We start from the raw sequence: 18,139 nt of genomic DNA, 5'->3' as shown, positions 1-18,139 counted from the left end.
CTCCCCAACCCTCTCTCTCTCTCCCCCAACCCCTCTCTCTCTCTCCCCAACCCTCTCTCTCTCTCCCCAACCCTCTCTCTCTCTCCCCCAACCCTCTCTCTCTCTCCCCAACCCCTCTCTCTCTCTCCCCAACCCTCTCTCTCTCTCCCCAACCCTCTCTCTCTCTCCCCAACCCTCTCTCTCTCTCCCCAACCCTCTCTCTCTCTCCCCAACCCTCTCTCTCTCTCCCCAACCCTCTCTCTCTCTCCCCAACCCTCTCTCTCTCTCCCCAACCCTCTCTCTCTCTCCCCAACCCTCTCTCTCTCCCCAACCCTCTCTCTCTCTCCCCAACCCTCTCTCTCTCTCCCCAACCCTCTCTCTCTCTCCCCCAACCCTCTCTCTCTCTCCCCAACCCTCTCTCTCTCTCTCCCCAACCCTCTCTCTCTCTCCCCAACCCTCTCTCTCTCTCCCCAACCCTCTCTCTCTCTCCCCCAACCCTCTCTCTCTCTCCCCAACCCTCTCTCTCTCTCCCCCAATCTCACCCTCTCTCTCTCTCCCCAACCCTCTCTCTCTCTCCCCAACCCTCTCTCTCTCTCCCCAACCCTCTCTCTCTCTCCCCAACCCTCTCTCTCTCTCCCCAACCCTCTCTCTCTCTCCCCAACCCTCTCTCTCTCTCCCCAACCCTCTCTCTCTCTCCCCAACCCTCTCTCTCTCTCCCAACCCTCTCTCTCTCCCCAACCCTCTCTCTCTCTCCCCAACCCTCTCTCTCTCTCCCCAACCCTCTCTCTCTCTCCCCAACCCTCTCTCTCTCTCCCCAACCCTCTCTCTCTCTCCCCAACCCTCTCTCTCTCTCCCCAACCCTCTCTCTCTCTCCCCAACCCTCTCTCTCTCTCCCCAACCCTCTCTCTCTCTCCCCAACCCTCTCTCTCTCTCTCCCCAACCCTCTCTCTCTCTCTCTCTCTCCCTAACCCTCTCTCTCTCTCCCCCTAACCCTCTCTCTCTCTCCCCCTAACCCTCTCTCTCTCTCCCCCTAACCCTTTCTCTCTCTCTCTCCCTAACCCCCCCCCTCTCTCTCTCTCTATCCTCCATTAAGACACTCCTTCAAACTTAGCTCTTTAGCCAATCATGTCCTCACTTGTCATACAAACTAGGAGCAGGAGTAGGTCACTTGGCCCCTGGGAGTCTGCTCCGCTATTCAATAAGATCCTGGCTGATCTGACTGTAATCTCCCGCCTACCCCCGGTAACCCTTCACCCCTTTGTTTATCAGGAATCTATCCAGCTCTGCCTTGAAAACATTCAGAGACTCTCCTTCCACCGCCTCTTGAGGGAGACAATTCCAAAGCCTCACAACCCTCAAGAGAAAAAAAGTTCTCCTCATCTGTCCGAAATGAGTGACCCCTTATTTTTTAAACAGTGACCCCTAGATTCTCCCACAGGAGGAAACATCCTCTCCACATCCACCCTGTCAAGACCCCTTGTCCCCTCTTATATGTCTCAATCAAGCCGCCTCTTACTCTTTCAAGCAAACCTAACCTGTCCAATCTTTCCTCATAAGGAACCCGCCCAATCCTGATTTCCAGGATCTCGTGTAAAAATGTTTTGTCTGGGAACCCTCCTGTGACATGATTTGGGACAGTGCGCCACACGAATGCTGCTACATAAAAGCAAGTTGTTGTTATATTGTTAGCATGCAAAAAAACCCCCACGTGATGCCCCCACCCAGCAGGCCGTCCACACTCACCCACCTCGATTGCCTTGTCACTCCGAATTTTTCTCCTCCAGCTCCGTGAACGACTTTGATGCAAATGGGGGGCGGCCGAATAAAGCTTCTGCAGTGGAACCAGAGCAGGACGGGGGGTCAATGAGGTCCTTTCCCCATCCGCTTTACAGAGTCTATGTACAGCAGCCCACCCTCGTCCCTACACTCAGAGGGGCTGTTGGAGCAGGAGCTGCTCTTGGGCTACGCACTGTGAACATGAGAAGAATATCAAAGGGCAAAGGGGCAAGACAGGGATGTGGAATTCTGTAGACATTGGGAAAAACGTGGTGGACTGGCAATGTCACTGGGCTAGGAACCCAGAGGCCCAGGCTATCGCTCTGGGGACCTGGGTTCAAATCCCGCCCCCCCAAATTGGATTTAAAAGGAAAAATCTGTAACTGAAAGTCAATCTCACTAAAGGTGACAGTGAAAACTATCATCGATTGTCATAAAAAACCCCATCTGGCTCACTAAATGTCCCTCAGGGAAGGAAATCTGCCATCCTTACCCGGTCCTGTGAAGTATGAAAAGTAAAGAATAAAAGGGTTTGAATGTAGCCGGTTTCCGGGTCCTTCCTGATTTTGGGATAAGGGGTCCGGTACCTGTATAACCGTTTCGGCTTCTTGCTGGATTTTCCAATTGATTCCCCCTATGTTCCACGCACCAAACCTTCCTCCACATCAGATTAAAGTGGGGAAACCATCTTACCGGCACCAATTCTTAACTCCTTCCCTCCCACTGGGTCTCAAAACTGTACAACTCCTCAACCTTTCCTTCCTCCTCCAAGGCTCTTAGGAACAGGAGGACGAGGCTATTCAGCCCTTTGAGCCTGTTCCACCATTAGATCATGGCTGATCTGTGACCTAACTCCATACACCCACCTTTGCCCCATATTCCTCAATACCCTTGGTTAACAAAAATCTACCACAGTTTTTCAAATTAACAATTGATCTTGCTTCAATTGCCATTTGTCAAAGAGAGTTCCAAACTCCATCCTTTGTGTGTCCCTAACTTCACTCCTGAAAGAAATGGCTCCATTTTTTAGACTCTGCCCCCTAGTACTAGACTCCCCAACCAGCAGAAGTAGTTTCTCTCTATCTGCTCTATCAATCCCTCTTAATATCTTGAAAAAGTCAATCAAATCACCCCCAGCCTTCTAACTTCCAGGGTTTACAACCCTAGTTTGTGTAATCTCTCCTCATCATTTAATCCTTGGTACCATTCTACACTGGACCCCTTCCAAGGCCAATATATTCTTCCTAAGGTGAGGCACCCAGAGCTGCTCACAACAGGAACAAAGGAGCAAGGCCATTCAGCCCTTCGAGCCTGCTCTGCCATTCAATAAGATCATGGCTGATCTGGTTGTGGTCTTAACTCCACTTTCTCAGCTGCCCCCACCCCCCCCATAACCCCTGACCCCCTGGTCAATCAAAAATTCACCTAACTCTGCCTTGAATAAATTCAATGACCCAGTCCCACTGCTTTCTGGGGAAGAGAATTTCACATAATAATGACCCTTCGAGAGGAAAAAAAATTCTCCTCATTTCCAATGACCATAAGACATATGAGCAGGAGTAGGCCATTCAGCCCATCGAGTCTGCTCCGCCATTCAATGAGATCATGGCTGATCTGATAATCCTCAACTCCACTTTCCTGCCTTTTTCCCCCCATAACCCTTGATTCCCTTACTGATTAAAAATCTGTCTATCTCAGCCTTAATATACTGAACGACCCAGCCTCTACAGCCCTCTCCGATAACGAATTCAACAGATTGACAATCCTCAGAGAGAAGAAATTCCTCCTCATCTCCATCTTAAATGGATGGCCCCCTTACTCTGAGATTATGCCCTGTGGTCCTAGACTAAGCAAGTAGCACTTGTTTAGCAATAACCTGCTCACTGGCTCTGGCGAAACCCAAACTGAGTCTCACTCAGCTCCTGGCCCCATTACAACCTTGGTTCAAACATGGACAAAAGAGCCGAACTCCTGAGGTAAGGTGAGAGTGACTGCCCTTAACATCGAGGCAGAATTTGACCGAGTGTGTGGCATCAAGGAGCCCTAGCAAAACTGGAGTCAATGGGAATCAGGGGAAAACTCTCTGCTGGTTGGAGTCATACCTAGCACAAAGGAAGATGGTTGTGGTTGTTGGAGGTCAGTCATCTCAGTTCCAGGACATCACTGCAGGAGTTCCTCAGGGTAGTGTCCTACCCAACCATCTTCAGCTGTTTCTTCAATGACCTTCCTCCCATCATAAGGTCAGAAGTGGCAATGTTCACTGATGATTTCACAATGTGCAGCACCATTCATGACTCCTCAGATACTGAAGCAGTCCATGTCCAAATGCAGCAAGAACGTGGACAATATCCAGGCTTGGGCTGACAAGTGACAAGTAACATTTGCGCCACACAAGTGCCAGGTAATGACAATCTCCAACAAGACAGAATCTAACCATCGCCCCTTGATGTTCAATGGCATTACCATCACTGAATCCCCCAATACCAACATCCTGGGGGTTACCATTGACCAGAAGCTGAACTGGACTAGCCATTTAAATAATGTGGCTACAAGAGCAGGTCAGAGGCTAGGAATCGTGCAATGAGTAACTCACTTCCCGACTCCCCAAAGCCTGTCCACCATCTACAAGGCACAAGTCAGGAGTGTGATGGAATACTCTCCGCTTTCCTGGATGAGTGCAGCTCCCACAACACTCAAGAAGCTGGACACAGTGCAGGGCAAAGCAGCCCGCTTGACTGGCACCACATCCACAAACATTCACTCCCTCCACCACCGACGCACAGTAGCATCTACAACTTGCACCAAGACTCCTTAGACAGCATCTTCCAAACCCACAACCACTAACATCTAGAAGGACAAAGGCAGCAGATAGATGGGAACACCACCACCTAAAAGTTTCCCTCCAAGCCACTTATCATCCTGACTTGGAAATATATTGGCCGTTCCTTCACTGTCACTGGGTCAAAATCCTGGAACTCCCTTCCTAACAGCACTGTGGGTGTACCTACACCACATGGACTGCAGCGGTTCAAGAAGGCAGCTCACCACCACCTTCTCAAGGGCAACTAGGGATGGGCAATAACATCCCATGAAAGAATAAAGAAACTCTCCGACAAAGGGAAACAACCTCTCAGCATCTACCCTGTCAAGCCCCCTAAGAATCTTATATATTTCAATAAGGCTGCCTCTCATTCTTCTAAACTCCAATGAGTACAGGCCCAACCTACCCAACCTCTCCTCATAAGAAAATCCGACCATACCCGTCATCAACCTAGTGAACCTTCTCTGGACTGCCTCTAATTCCAGTATATCTTTCCTTAACTAAGGGGACCAAAATTGTTCACAGTATTCTGTGTGGTCTAACTAGTGCCTTATATAGTTTTAGCAAGACTTTCCTATTTTTATACTCCATTCCCTTTGAAATAAAGGTCAACATTCCATTTTCCTTCCCTATTACCTGCTGAACTTGTATGTTAGCTTTTTGTGATTCATGCACAAAGACCCCAAACGCCTCTGCTGTAGCTTTTTGCAATCTTTCTCCATTTAAATAATATTCAGCTCCTCTATTCTCCTGCCAAAGTGCATAACCTCACATTTTCCCACATCATATTCCATCTGCCAAGTTTTTGCCCACTCACTTAACCTGTCTATATCCCGCTGTAGACTCCTTGTGTCATCCTCACCACTTGCCTTCCCACCTATTTTTTGTGTCATCCGCAAACTTGGCGATAGTACATTCACTTCCCTCATCCAAGTCATTAATATATATTGTAAACAATTGAGGCCCCAGCACTGATCCCTGTGGCTCTCCACTAGTTACAGGTTGCCATCCTGAAAATGCCCCCCCTTTTTCCCAATTCTGTCTTCCATTAGCTAGCCAATCCTCTATCCTGCTAATATACTGCCCCCAACACCATGGGCTCTTATCTCAACAAGTAGCTTTATGTGCAGTACCTTATCGAACACCTTTTGGAAATCCAAATATATTACGTCTACTGGTTCCTTTTTATCTATCCTGCTTGTTACCTCCTCAAAGAATTATAATAAATTTGTCAGGCATGATTTCCCCTTCATGAAGCCATGCTGACTCTGCTTGATTCGATTATGTATTTCTAAATGTTCTGCTTTTACATCCTTTATAATATATTCCAACATTTTCCCAATGACAGGTGTTAAGCTCACTGGCCTATAGTTACCTGTGTTTTGTCTCCCTCCCTTTTTGAATAAGGGTGTTACATTGGCAGTTTTCCAATCCTCTGGGACTTATCTAGAATGTAAGGATTCTTGGAAGATTACTACCAGTGCATCCACTATCTCTGTAGCTACTTCCTTTAATATCCTAGGAAGCAACCCATCAGGTCCAGGGGACTTATTGGCCTTTAGCCCCATTAGTTTCCCTAGTACTTTTTCTCTAGTGATAGTTAATGTATTTATTTCCTCCCCGCCTTTTGCCCCTTGATTATTTAATATTTTTGGAATGCCATTAGTGTCTTCTACCGTGAAGACTGATGCAAAGTATTTATTCAACTCCTCTGCCATTTCCTGGTTCCCCATTATTATTTCCCCAGCCTCATTCTCCAAGGGGCTGATGTTCATTTTGGCTTCTCTCTTCCTTTTTATATATTTAAAGAAGCTCTTACTGTCTGTTTTCATATTACTTGCTAGTTTACCCTCAAAGTTTATTTTCTCCCTTTTTTTTTGGTCATCCTTTGTTGGTTTTTAAAACTCTCTCAATCCTCTGGCTTACCACTAATCTTTGCCACATTGTATGTTTTTTCTTTCAATTTGATACCATCCTTAACCTCCTTGGTTAACCATGGTTGGTTTATCCCCTTCCTAGAATCCTTCCTAGCTCTAGCTCTTATTCTTGATTGTGTCCCCAAGTTCTAGTCTCTCCCACAAGGGGAAACATCCTCCCAGTCTCCAACCTATCAAATCCCCTCAGCTCTTATATGTTTCAATAAGATCACGATAATCACTTTGTCAATAAGATAATCCAAGTGTGGTCTAACAAGGGCTTTGTAAAACTGAAACAACGCCTATCTCCTCTATTTTTAAGTTTCTAAAAAATGCATTCCAAGGGGTTTGGGAGGAGGGGGAGGGTTAAAATGGGAGAGTCACTAATTTCTTGAATCATCCCACCGGACTCCCTACCTCCCTTTCCCAAATTCTGCTATCCGACATTTCAGCTCACCGTACAGGATAACTCCCACTGACCACAGGTCCACTCGAGCATCGTACTGCTGCCGACAAACCATCTCCGGTGCCATGTACAAAGGGGATCCCCGCAGGACGTGTTTCTCATCCCAGGGGGACATGTGCTGAGCGAAGCCGAAGTCTGGAGATAAAACAAGACAAGACATCAGATCAAAGCCGGGCATCTTCCAAAAGGAGAACGTTTTTGCTGCATGAATTTGGTATAACAACAACAAATTGCATTTATATAGCACCTTTAAATGTTGTAAACCAAGGCAATTGACTGGAGTGTTATCACAGAGTGGGCCACAGTAGGAGATATTGTGACAGGAGACCCATTAAAGAGGTAGATTTTAAGCCATGTCTTATAGAGTATAGGAGCAAGTGAGGCAGCGAGGGAATCCCAGAGCTTTGAATCCTGGACTAATAAGCCAGGAGTCCAGGCTAGTGCTCTGGGGACACAGGTTCACCAAAGTACCAAGGCTGGTGGAATTGAAATTCAATGAATATATCTGGAATATAAATCCAGTCTCAGTGATGGTGACCGTGACAATCATCATGAAAAGCCCAGCTGGTTCCTTTAGGGAAGGAAATCTGCCGTCCTTACCTGGTCTGGCCTACGTGTGACTCCAGACCCACAGCAATGTGGTTGACTGCTAACTGTCCTCCGAAATGCTGTGGCAGTCCACTTGGTTCAAGGGCAGTTAGGGATGGGCAACAAATGCTGACCTTGCCTGCCACACCCACATCCCATGAAAAAAGCAATCAAGTTCTCCCCGGCAACCTAATTATACCACGACCAACATCACTTTAAAAAAAAAAACAGGCTCTTATCGCATTACTGCTAGTGGGAGCTTGCTTTGCTACCATGTTTACGACATTACAACAATTCAAAAAGTACTTCATTGCCTGGAAAGTGCTTTTGGGGCATCCTGAGGTGAGGAAAGGTGCTATATAAATGTAAGTCTTTCTTTTCTTTATGTATCGACCTTTGTTGCAATTTAGGAAACAGAGTTTTTTTTTGGGGGGGCGGGGGGGTGGTTTAGAAAGAAAGCAGGCGTCAACTCACCAGCAAGCTTGAGGTGAGGGGTGGTCAGGGAACTCAGCAGGACGTTCTGCGGCTTCAGGTCAAGGTGGGAGATATTCCGCTGGTGGAGATACTGGAGAGCTGAGGCTGAGGGAGGAGGGCAGAAAGGAAAAAAAGAAGGCTGAATTGTGGAAGTGGTAAACTTCTTACTAACTTCTAATATTCGTAGTAACTTTTCTGTGTAATAATTACGCACATTTTTCTTTTCGTCAGAACAAAACTGGTCATCCCATCCCATAAAATTCACGCCTTCCTTTTACCACCAGCTAACTTTGAAACCTTGAGCTAACTGTCATGGTGAGTGTTTCCCCAGAGATTCCTCTCCCTAGCCAAAGCTAGGCGACTCCTCCAGCCCCATTTAAATCTTACAAACTTGGTCTCTTCACTCGGACTCCTGAATAGTGTTTAGATGATGCTGCTTTCGGTTTGTTTGCTATAGTAAAGGTCTTAAAGCTTGAAATCTTGTTGTGTGATCCTTCCAGTCAGTCACTGGAAATGCAAATATCTTTTTAAAAAGTTATCCGTCACTATGGGGATCGTAATAATTGTCGGTGGGCCAAAAACCTGCAACTCCTGGTAATATCTTGGTCTTGCTCTTTTCTTCGGTGTTAGTAATTAGAAGCTTGTAAGATTGATTTGTTTTGAGGCTGCCTTTTCAATTTAAGGTTCAATTTTTAGGTTAAAATGGTGGAATGAAGAGAAGGGTCATATGACCTGTTCCGAATTCTGCCTGACAACAAGCTTGGGTAGCTTGGTTGTTAAAGATTAAGGGGGAGGGGGTGCAAGATTATATTCTAAACTGTCTTTTTAATTCCAAGATTGAATGAAGTTGGGTACTTAAAAGATAATCAGCATTCCTACCTGGATACAAGGCCCGTGCGATTCACATCGCCATGGAGATGGGCTTTGAGAGGGGAACAGGCCATAAAACAAAATCATTGCAGCACCAGTTTACAGGTTTTGTTCTTATGATATCCCTGAATCTCACAGGCTAAGACAGCCTGCGAGAAATCGGAGAGAGAGCAGAGCAGAGAATTAAAGGCAGCCAGTCTCTGCTGTCCACCACACAGAATGCAGGTGGGAGCTCGCACTTGGAATAAAGAGACCAAGTTCGCGAGGATTTAAATGGGACTGGGAGATTCACATAGCTTTGGCTAGGGGGTGGAATCTCAGGGGTAAACGATACTGTGAAAGCCAGTTCGAGGTTTTGGAGTAATCCAGCTGGAAAAGGAAAAGGAAAGCAAGCTATTGGGAGCTCAGAATAACTTTGGACTGGTTCCTGGAGAATGAAGTGTCCACTTAAGGTAAGAATAAAGTATAACCATGGAGGGGAATTTTCTGACAATTTAAAAGTTAAAAGGGGGGTCTTTTCTGCCTACTGAAATAGTGTTTAGACATGGTTGCTTTTGTTTGTTACAGTAAAAGTATTAAAACTTGCAATCTTGTCATGTCATCCTCCCAGTCAGTCACTGGAAATTCAAGTATCTTTTTAAAAAGTTATTCTCTATGGAAATCATAACTGTCGCTGGGTCAAAACCCTGGAACTCCCTTTCTAACAGCACTGTGGGTGTACCTACACCAGACGGGCTCAAGGAGGAGGCTCACCACCACCTTCTCAAGAGCAATTAGGGTTGGGCAACAAATGCTGGCCTTGCCAGTGATGCCCACATCCCATGAAAGATTCAGGTCCTTTCGTCAGAACTCAAATAACGACAGGTCATTGCCTGGATACTGGGCATTTTGTGGCATTTTTCAATTTTATTTTGGGCTGGGCTGAGTTTGTTTTCAAACTGGAATAAGACAACAAGCAACCCATCATGGTTTAGCGTGACGATGCACCAGCTTTTCATTGCAAATTGTTAAGCGGCTACAGGTGAGATTTATGCCTCATGCATTAATTTTATTCGAGGCCCACTCCAGAACTTAGCCACAGAATCTAGCGCAGTGCTGAGGGAGTGCTGCACTTGTTGGAGGCACTGTCTTTTGGATAAGACATTAAACCCGCAGGTAAATATAAGACTATTCCAAACAGCAGGAGAGTATTCCCGTGGGGTGGGATCCAGGTCAATATTTATTCCGCCACTAATAACTGGCCATCCGTCTTATGACCTGTTTGTGGGATCTTGCTGTGCAAAAACGGGGTGGCATGCACACCAGGAATGGCTGTTCTTCAGTACGGCAGCAGAAGAAATATTTGCATTTATGCAGCACCTTTCACAACTCCAGGATGTCCCAAAGTGCTTTACAGCCAATGAACTACTTTTGAAGTACAGTCACTGTTGTAATGTAGGTAACGTGGCAGCCAATTTGTGCACAGCAAGATCCCACATATAACAATGTGATAATGATCAGATGTTGATTGAGGAGTAAATATTGGCCAGGACACCAGGGATAACTCCCCTGCTCCTCTTCTAATAGTATTGTGGGATCTTTTGTCTCCACTTGAGGAGTCAGTTGAGTGTCTCATCTGAAAGATGGTACCTCCAACAATGCAGCGCTCCCTCAGTACTGGCACTAGAGTGTCAGCTTAGGTTTTGAGCTCGAGTCTCTGGAGTGGGACTTGAATCCAAGACCTTCTGACTCAGGTGAGAGTGCTACCCACCGAGCCACTGGGCTGACGCTATTGTTGTCCCTGAAGCGCTTTGGGACGTCCTGTGGATGGGAAAGGCGATATGCCAATGCAGTTCCCTTATCTCTTACCCAGCTGCTGTAGAAAGCGCCTGGCCACTCGTTCAGGAAGCATCCTGCGACTGTGGATGAAGTGGGAGAGGTCGCCGCCGGCACAGAACTCCATGATGAGGTAAATGTTCACGTTGTCCCACTGCCAAGTCAGGGTCAAAGTGCACGTTAAAAACTGCGGCAACCAGAGCCGCCAACATCACCCCCGCCCACCCCCCACCCCACCCCCCACGCTCTGCAATCAAGTCATTTCCCACTACCAGCAATACCCAAAACTACCAGCAATATCCAAAATATTGCACAGGGTGGGGAGGTCCCCTGTTAATGGACCTAATCGCTCCAGTCCACAGAAAGCAGTGCAGTTCCTTGGAGTATTGACATTGGAGGGATGATTCCGAATTCCAGAATTCCCAGTGGGAAAGAGGAGTGGGTATTCCGATGGGCGGTGATCGCAGGCTGCTATCCACAACCTACAACTTTGTAACTGGCCTGTTGGCTGCTGTATTGAGGACTTTCTTCTATTGATTATATAAATATTGGAGGTTGGGGAGAAAGCCGGTTTCACTGATGAATCCAGTCACGTACCAAAGAATCTGTTCCTTTTCCAATTGGCTGTGGCACCTGAAGGATGAACCAATGGTGGGCATGAGGGGCAGGGTGGGAAAGAAGGTCACATGATAAAACCTTCCAGGAATATGCCCAGCTCAAGGTGGATCGATGACGAGTTAGCTGAGGTGAGTTAGTCAGGTCACCAAGATTGGCCAGGGCTCTCCTTCCTGGTGGCTATCCAGTGACTCCTCTCTGGATTCATAGGTTCAGCCTCCCTCAAATTTCTTGACTCCACCCTATTGATACTCAGTGCTCCATGGAATCCCCAAGTGTCTGGCAGCAAGGCCAGTACAGGTCAGACCAGGGGAGGGAGGGAAAACCAAGCTTGGTGCATGCACAGGCGCGCGCGCACACAGACCGACATGCACACCGACACACATCACGCACACCCAAAAAACAGAATACTACACGCAATCAGAAACAGGCTGCAAACACTCAGCAAGTCAGGCGGCCTCTGTAAAGGCAAAAAGAATGTCGATGTCACTCGGGGAAGACAGATGGGAGAAATATGTAAAGAGGGTGGAAGCCCTTTGTTGGGGACTGAAGTTACTTATCCAGCTCTGTTAACCTTATACATTTATCCTGCTCCCATTTTCACATAATCTCAGCTCAAACCCACTTGAAAATCCTTCAGCTGCACAATATGAGGATGTCTGACCGTCTTCAGGATCTCGATCTCAGTCAACAGGTTCTCCACAGAGGCTTTGTTCAAACTTTTCTTACTCACACACTTAATGGCGACCACCTCTCGACTGTTCACCTGTTGGAATACAGCGGGGAGGTCTCCATTAAGAGAAATGGGTGGGCAGTAAAACGCCGACTGATCAGATGGACCGTGCAAATGGGCTGAAGCTGTGAGGAACAATTAACATATCTTTATATCGATGCAAGTTATCCAGTTACAGTCAAGTTATTTGTTCATGTATCACTGTCTTCCTCTAAAACTCATAATGAAGAGCCAATCTCCACTTTTATCTGGAACTTCACAGGGAGCAAACATGGAAGGTCAGTATCCCTAGTTGGACGTTCAACCATGGCTACAGTAGCACTCTCGCCTCAGAATCAGAAAGTCACGGGCTTGAGTCCCACACCAGAGATTCGAGCACTTAATCCAGCCTGCAACACCGAGAGTGTGCTGCAGTGCCAGAGATACCATTTTTCAGATAAGACGTCAAACCAATATCCTGTCTACTCTCTCAAGTAAAAGTAAAAGATTTCATGAGACTATTTCAAAGGGCAGATCTCTCCCCTGTGTTTGGGCCTTTATTTATCCCTCACCCATCACTTAAAAAAAAAGGTCATCGGGTCAATGTCTCATCGCTGTTTGTGGGGTCTTGCTTTGTGTAAATTGGCTGATGTGGCACCTATAACAATGATTGCACATCATAAAAGTATCTCATTAATTGTAAACCTTTTTGGGGCATCTGAGGTCATGAAAGTTACAGAATAAATGCTTCTTTCTTTGACATTTTCTCAGCTCCAAAGCAGAGTCGTACATTGATGAAGGAGTCAGGGTTGTTTACGCTTTACACTGTTTTGTTTATTCTTTCATGGGATGTGGGTGATGTGTGAGGCTTGCATTTGTTGCCCATCCCCAATTGCCCTTGAACTGAGTAGCTTGCTAGGCCATTTCAGGGGGCAGTTAAGAGTTAACAACATTGCTGTGGTCTGGAGTCACATGTAGGTCAGATCAGGTAAAGACAGCAGATTTCCTTCCCTAAAAGGACATTAGTGAACCAGATGGGTTTTACAATAATCGATGATAGCTTCATGGTCACCATTACTGAGACTAGCTTTCAATTCCAGATTTTATTAATTGAATTTAAATTCCACCAGCTGCTGTGGTGGGATTTGAACCCATGTCCTCAGGGCATGTCTCCAGGGACACAGGTTAAAATCTCACCAAGGCAGCTGGTGGAATTTAAGTTCAATTAATTAATAAATATGGAATTGAAAAACTAGTCTTAGTAATATGTGACCATGGAACTATTGTTGATTGTCGTAAAAAAAAATCCGGTTCACTAATGACCCTTTAGGGAAAGAAATCTGCCATCCTCACCATCAAATTTTTGGAAAAGACAGACTATGTTTTTAAGAGATTGTCTCCAGAAATTGCAGCCTACATGGGCTTTAACTCCACTGACTGTTCAAGGCCCAATGAAAAAATTCAATTTCAGCCACCAATACCAAAGGACTTGAAAACAGTGAACTCTCTTTTTTAAAAAAAAACATTTTAGCATTGAAGATTAAATTTGGTAAGGATGCAACTTCCTATTGTAATCTTGTAATTCTGCATGTGTGTGTGTGTGCGTATGTTGCAAAGGTCAAACTCAATAAAAACTAAGAGATAAAAACAAAAAACTGCGGATGCTGGAAATCCAAAACAAAAATTAAAAAATACCTGGAAAAACTCAGCAGGTGTGGCAGCATCGGCGGAGAAGAGTACAGTTGACGTTTCGAGCCTTCATGACTCTTCCACCTGGAAGGGTCATGAGGACTCGAAATGTCAACTGTACTCTTCTCCGCCGATGCTGCCAGACCTGCTGAGTTTTTCCAGGTTTTTTTTTGTGTTGTCAATAAAAACTAACCCCCTCGTTTCAAACTCAAGAAAGCCTGCCGGGCTAGTTTCTTTGTAACCAGCACGTGAAGGGTTAAGCACAGATGTTGAGTAAATGTAAACACCTTCATCCATACAAAGTCACAATATAAAAACCCTGTCACAGTCAGACTTGGAGTGGTAGGAGAGGGAAGTCACTTTTACCCCTCCTCATGTGGCCATGACAGGGGTCTTTCACATCGTAAACAGGTAGATGGGGCCCACTCACACTGTTCCATTCCACACATAGATCAATGAAAAGTAAATTTAAAACCACTATATGATATAGCAATGGGGAAGAGATGCATGGAAATAAATACAAGGTAGTGGAACCCAAGACACATATGATACCCATACAGTTTCTCACCTGTAGCACAGATGCCATTACCCGAATACAATTTCTCACAGGCTTTCTGTTAAAGTACCCTTACCAGTCTCTCACCTGTGGCAGGGAAGCTATTGCCTTGGCACAGCTTCCTCTAGGCTGCATACACAAGTACCCCCCACCAGTTTCTCACCTGTGGCAGGGAAGCTATTGCCTTAACACAGCTTCCTCTAGGCTGCATACACAAGTACCCCCACCAGTCTCTCACCTGTGGCAGGGAAGCTATTGCCTTAACACAGCTTCCTCTAGGCTGTATACACAAGTACCCCCACCAGACTCTCACCTGTGGCAGGGAAGCTATTGCCTTAACACAACTTCCTCTAGGCTGCATACACAAGTACCCCCACCAGTCTCTCACCTGTGGCAGAGAAGCTATTGCCTTAACACAGCTTCCTCTAGGCTGCATACACAAATACCCCCACCAGTTTCTCACCTGTGGCAGGGAAGCTATTGCCTTAACACAGCTTCCTCTAGGCTGCATACACAAATACCCCCACCAGTTTCTCACCTGTGGCAGGGAAGCTATTGCCTTCACACAGCTTCCTCTAGGCTGCATACACAAATACCCCCACCAGTTTCTCACCTGTGGCAAGGAAGCTATTGCCTTAACACAGCTTCCTCTAGGCTGCATACACAAGTACCCCCACCAGTCTCTCACCTGTGGCAAGGAAGCTATTGCCTTAACACAGCTTCCTCCAGGCTGCATACACAAGTACCCCCCACCAGTCTCTCACCTGAAGTACAGGTGTCGATGCACAACACCGCCTGCCACCGGGTGCAAATTGCTCACCTTCCTGTAGGCTTTATACACAGTGGCATAGGTGCCACTACCCAGTTTTTCGGTGAGAATGAACTCCTCCAGTTTGGGCGGAGCGCAGCCAGACGCCATCCTAGCAGCTCCATTCAAGGGGGACCTGCACCAGCCTGAATACAAATGCAGAGAGAGAGAGGAAGAAATTAAAACCAGAGGTTTAAAATGCAGCCATCCAAGCTCCACCCTCTGCTTTCACTTTGCAAACTGATCCGGGAGTCACCCCGATGCCGGCAACAACTTCCCTCGATGAGAAATGCTTCCGGGGAGGGTGGAACATAATCACTGCCATTAAAGTCACGCATCTTGCAATAAACATGAAACATAACGACTGCATTTTACGCATATAAAAATTTTGCGTTTAAATCAATCAAATTCATGCGCCTGTCGCATTTGTAACATTATTTTGCAACATGCCTCTCTCAATTTGTATTGTGCAATTTAAATTCAGGATCTTCGCTACAGGATAAAAACGACCCGGAACATGCAATGCATTTTTCTCTCTCTCTCTGTTGCTGTGTACGGAAGCAAGATTTTTTTTTTTCGCAATGCAGAGGAATAATATTTCGCAACTTCAAACTGAGTAAAGCAAATTAATGTCAGTTTGGCAGTGACCTGTGCAGCACTTCCTGTAGTCATCTTCTGGCAAGATGCATTTGCTGTCTCGGTTCCTGTTGAAGGACCGACTTCTTAAAGGGTGGGTGAGAGTACTCTGCAAGAGGTATCACTCTCTGGGAACGACAGTAAAATCACTTTAAGATTGAAAAATGGATCTGTTTTAATGTAAAGCACTTTTGAAAAACAAAAATAAATGTTTGCAGAGTTCTGCTTGGGTGCAAACTGCATGTTGAGTGGTAGGATTATTTCCGCAGTCTCACACAGATTGTGAAGATAATAAGGGCTGCGATGTGCCCTTGATCTTGGAGTCGGCACCTTATCAGCCGTATTTGCAACTCTATCGCTGTCAAGTTATGTTTTGGAATCAATCTGATTTTGAGAGAGGGTAGACCAACTAGAAATCTGTGCTAAACCAGCCATAATGTCATTTCCAAAATTATTTCATAGCTGGACTAATTTTTACTGTTGAAAGGCAATTTATACCTGATCACAGAATCACAGAGTGCAGAAGAGGCCCTTCGGCCCATCGATTCTGCACCGACACGTGAGAAACACTTGACCTACCTAGCTAACCCCGTTTACCAGCACTTGGCCCATAGCCTTGAATGTGCCAAGTGCTCATCCAGGTACTTTTTAAAGGATGTGAGGCAACCCGCCTCCACCACCCTCCCAGGCAGCGCATTCCAGACCGTCACCACCCTCTGGGTAAAAAAGTTCTTCCTCACATCCCCCCTAAACCTCCTGCCCCTCACCTTGAACTTATGTCCCCTTGTGACTGACCCTTCAACTAAGGGGAACAGTGTTCTGTATCCACCCTGTCCATGCCCCTCATAATCTTGTACACCTCTATCAGGTCGCCCCTCAGTCTTCTCTGCTCCAATGAAAACAACCCAAGTCTATCCAACCTCTCTTCATAACTTAAATGTTTCATCCCAGGCAACATCCTGGTGAATCTCCTCTGCACCCCCTCCAGTGCAATCACATCCTTATGAAAAGTCATTGCCTTGAAACATTAACTCTGTCCCTCTCTCTACAGATGCTGTCTGGCCTGCTGAGTATTTCCAAGACTTCAGTTTTTATTTCTTATTTATACATTATTTGATCTGATCCATAACAAAGTATGAATCATTGGGAAAAAAACTAAATAGTTTAACATAGAGTTTTGTAGCCATGTCCTGCTTATGCTCCTTCAACATTCACATTCCTAATGTTATCTGAAGGAGCTGATCCAACTGCAATTCTCCTCATTGAGTGCATTTGGGATCATGTACTTTGCTGATAGAAATGCAAATCAAATGAGAGCAGACAGGTCCAGCAAGCCTCTCCTTCCAAATCATGAAGTTATCATAATAATTACACTGAAGCATAAAGATAGTCAGGCCTGACTGATGTTTGGCAAACTGAGTTACATGCTAATTATTCTTTCATGGAATGTAGGCATTACCAGCAGGGCCACCATTTGTTGCCCATCCCCAATTGCCTCCATTTCAGACGGCAGTTAAGACATTGCTGTGGGTCTGGAGTTACATATAGGCCACACTGGTAAGGACAGCAGATTTCCTTCCTTTCTTAATGGGCATTAGAGAACTAGATGGGTTTCTACAACAATCGGTGAAAGTTGTCATGGTCACCATTACTGAGACGAGCTTTATATTCCAGATTTATTGTGAATTTAAACTCCAGCAGGTGATATGGTGGGATTTGAGCCCATGTCCCCTGGGCATGTAACCTGGCCCTCTGGATCACTAGTCCAGTGACATTACCGGTGTGTCACCATCTTCCCATTGAACGTTTCTATGTTCCACATATTTATAAGTCAAGGCAAAGCTGTATTTTGGTGGTGTTTATGCATCCATGCTACATATCTTTCAGGACTAGTCCTTCCCCTTACATTGTTGAATCTTGAAGGATGCTGTCCTCCACTTGAACCTCACCCAATTTAAGAATGGCAATGAATCAGGGCTACATTATTGTCATTCCTGACACTATCATCTTATCACTCCTATGCCCTAATGATTCAGCTTGTTTCAGTTTTGTTTAGTTTTAGTATGTCAGTAAGATGAGCCAGTAGTGGCGCATTCTGTCCGAAAATTCTCAATGTCAAGCAGTGGGAAGTCACATATTTAATCTAATTCACATGGTTTCATTCCAATGCTCTCTTGTAGCTGTCCATCTTCTCTAAACTTGAGCTCATTCAAAACTCAGTCGCCTGTATCCAAATTCACACCGTGTCCCATTCATCCACTGCCCCATAGTTTCAAAATTCTCATTCTGGTTTTCCAATCTCTTCATGGCCTTACTTTGTATCTGTCTTTGTCATTTCCTCCAGCCCCACAGACCTGACATTTCAGCATTCCTCCAACGCTGGTCTCTTGCGTATCCCCAATTTTCATCGCTTCACCA

At 45.8% G+C, this 18,139-nt stretch overlaps 1 protein-coding gene across 1 annotated transcript in view; it reads right to left on the bottom strand.

The window, feature by feature from the left end:
• ulk3 (unc-51 like kinase 3) overlaps nt 1-15,369 on the bottom strand; it is a 48,548-nt gene extending 33,179 nt beyond the window's left edge. The window contains 7 exon segments of the mRNA XM_078532316.1: nt 1,727-1,753; nt 1,755-1,810; nt 6,950-7,093; nt 8,021-8,125; nt 10,739-10,859; nt 11,946-12,086; nt 15,098-15,369. Coding sequence (XP_078388442.1) covers nt 1,727-1,753; nt 1,755-1,810; nt 6,950-7,093; nt 8,021-8,125; nt 10,739-10,859; nt 11,946-12,086; nt 15,098-15,196 — 693 coding nt within the window. The 5' untranslated portion in view covers nt 15,197-15,369.
• Between the last annotated feature and the right edge of the window lie 2,770 nt (nt 15,370-18,139).

Source organism: Cetorhinus maximus, chromosome 30, assembly GCF_964194155.1.
Source record: "Cetorhinus maximus chromosome 30, sCetMax3.hap1.1, whole genome shotgun sequence".
Taxonomy (NCBI): Eukaryota; Metazoa; Chordata; class Chondrichthyes; order Lamniformes; family Cetorhinidae; genus Cetorhinus; species Cetorhinus maximus.
This window is presented reverse-complemented; position numbering and strand designations above follow the sequence as displayed.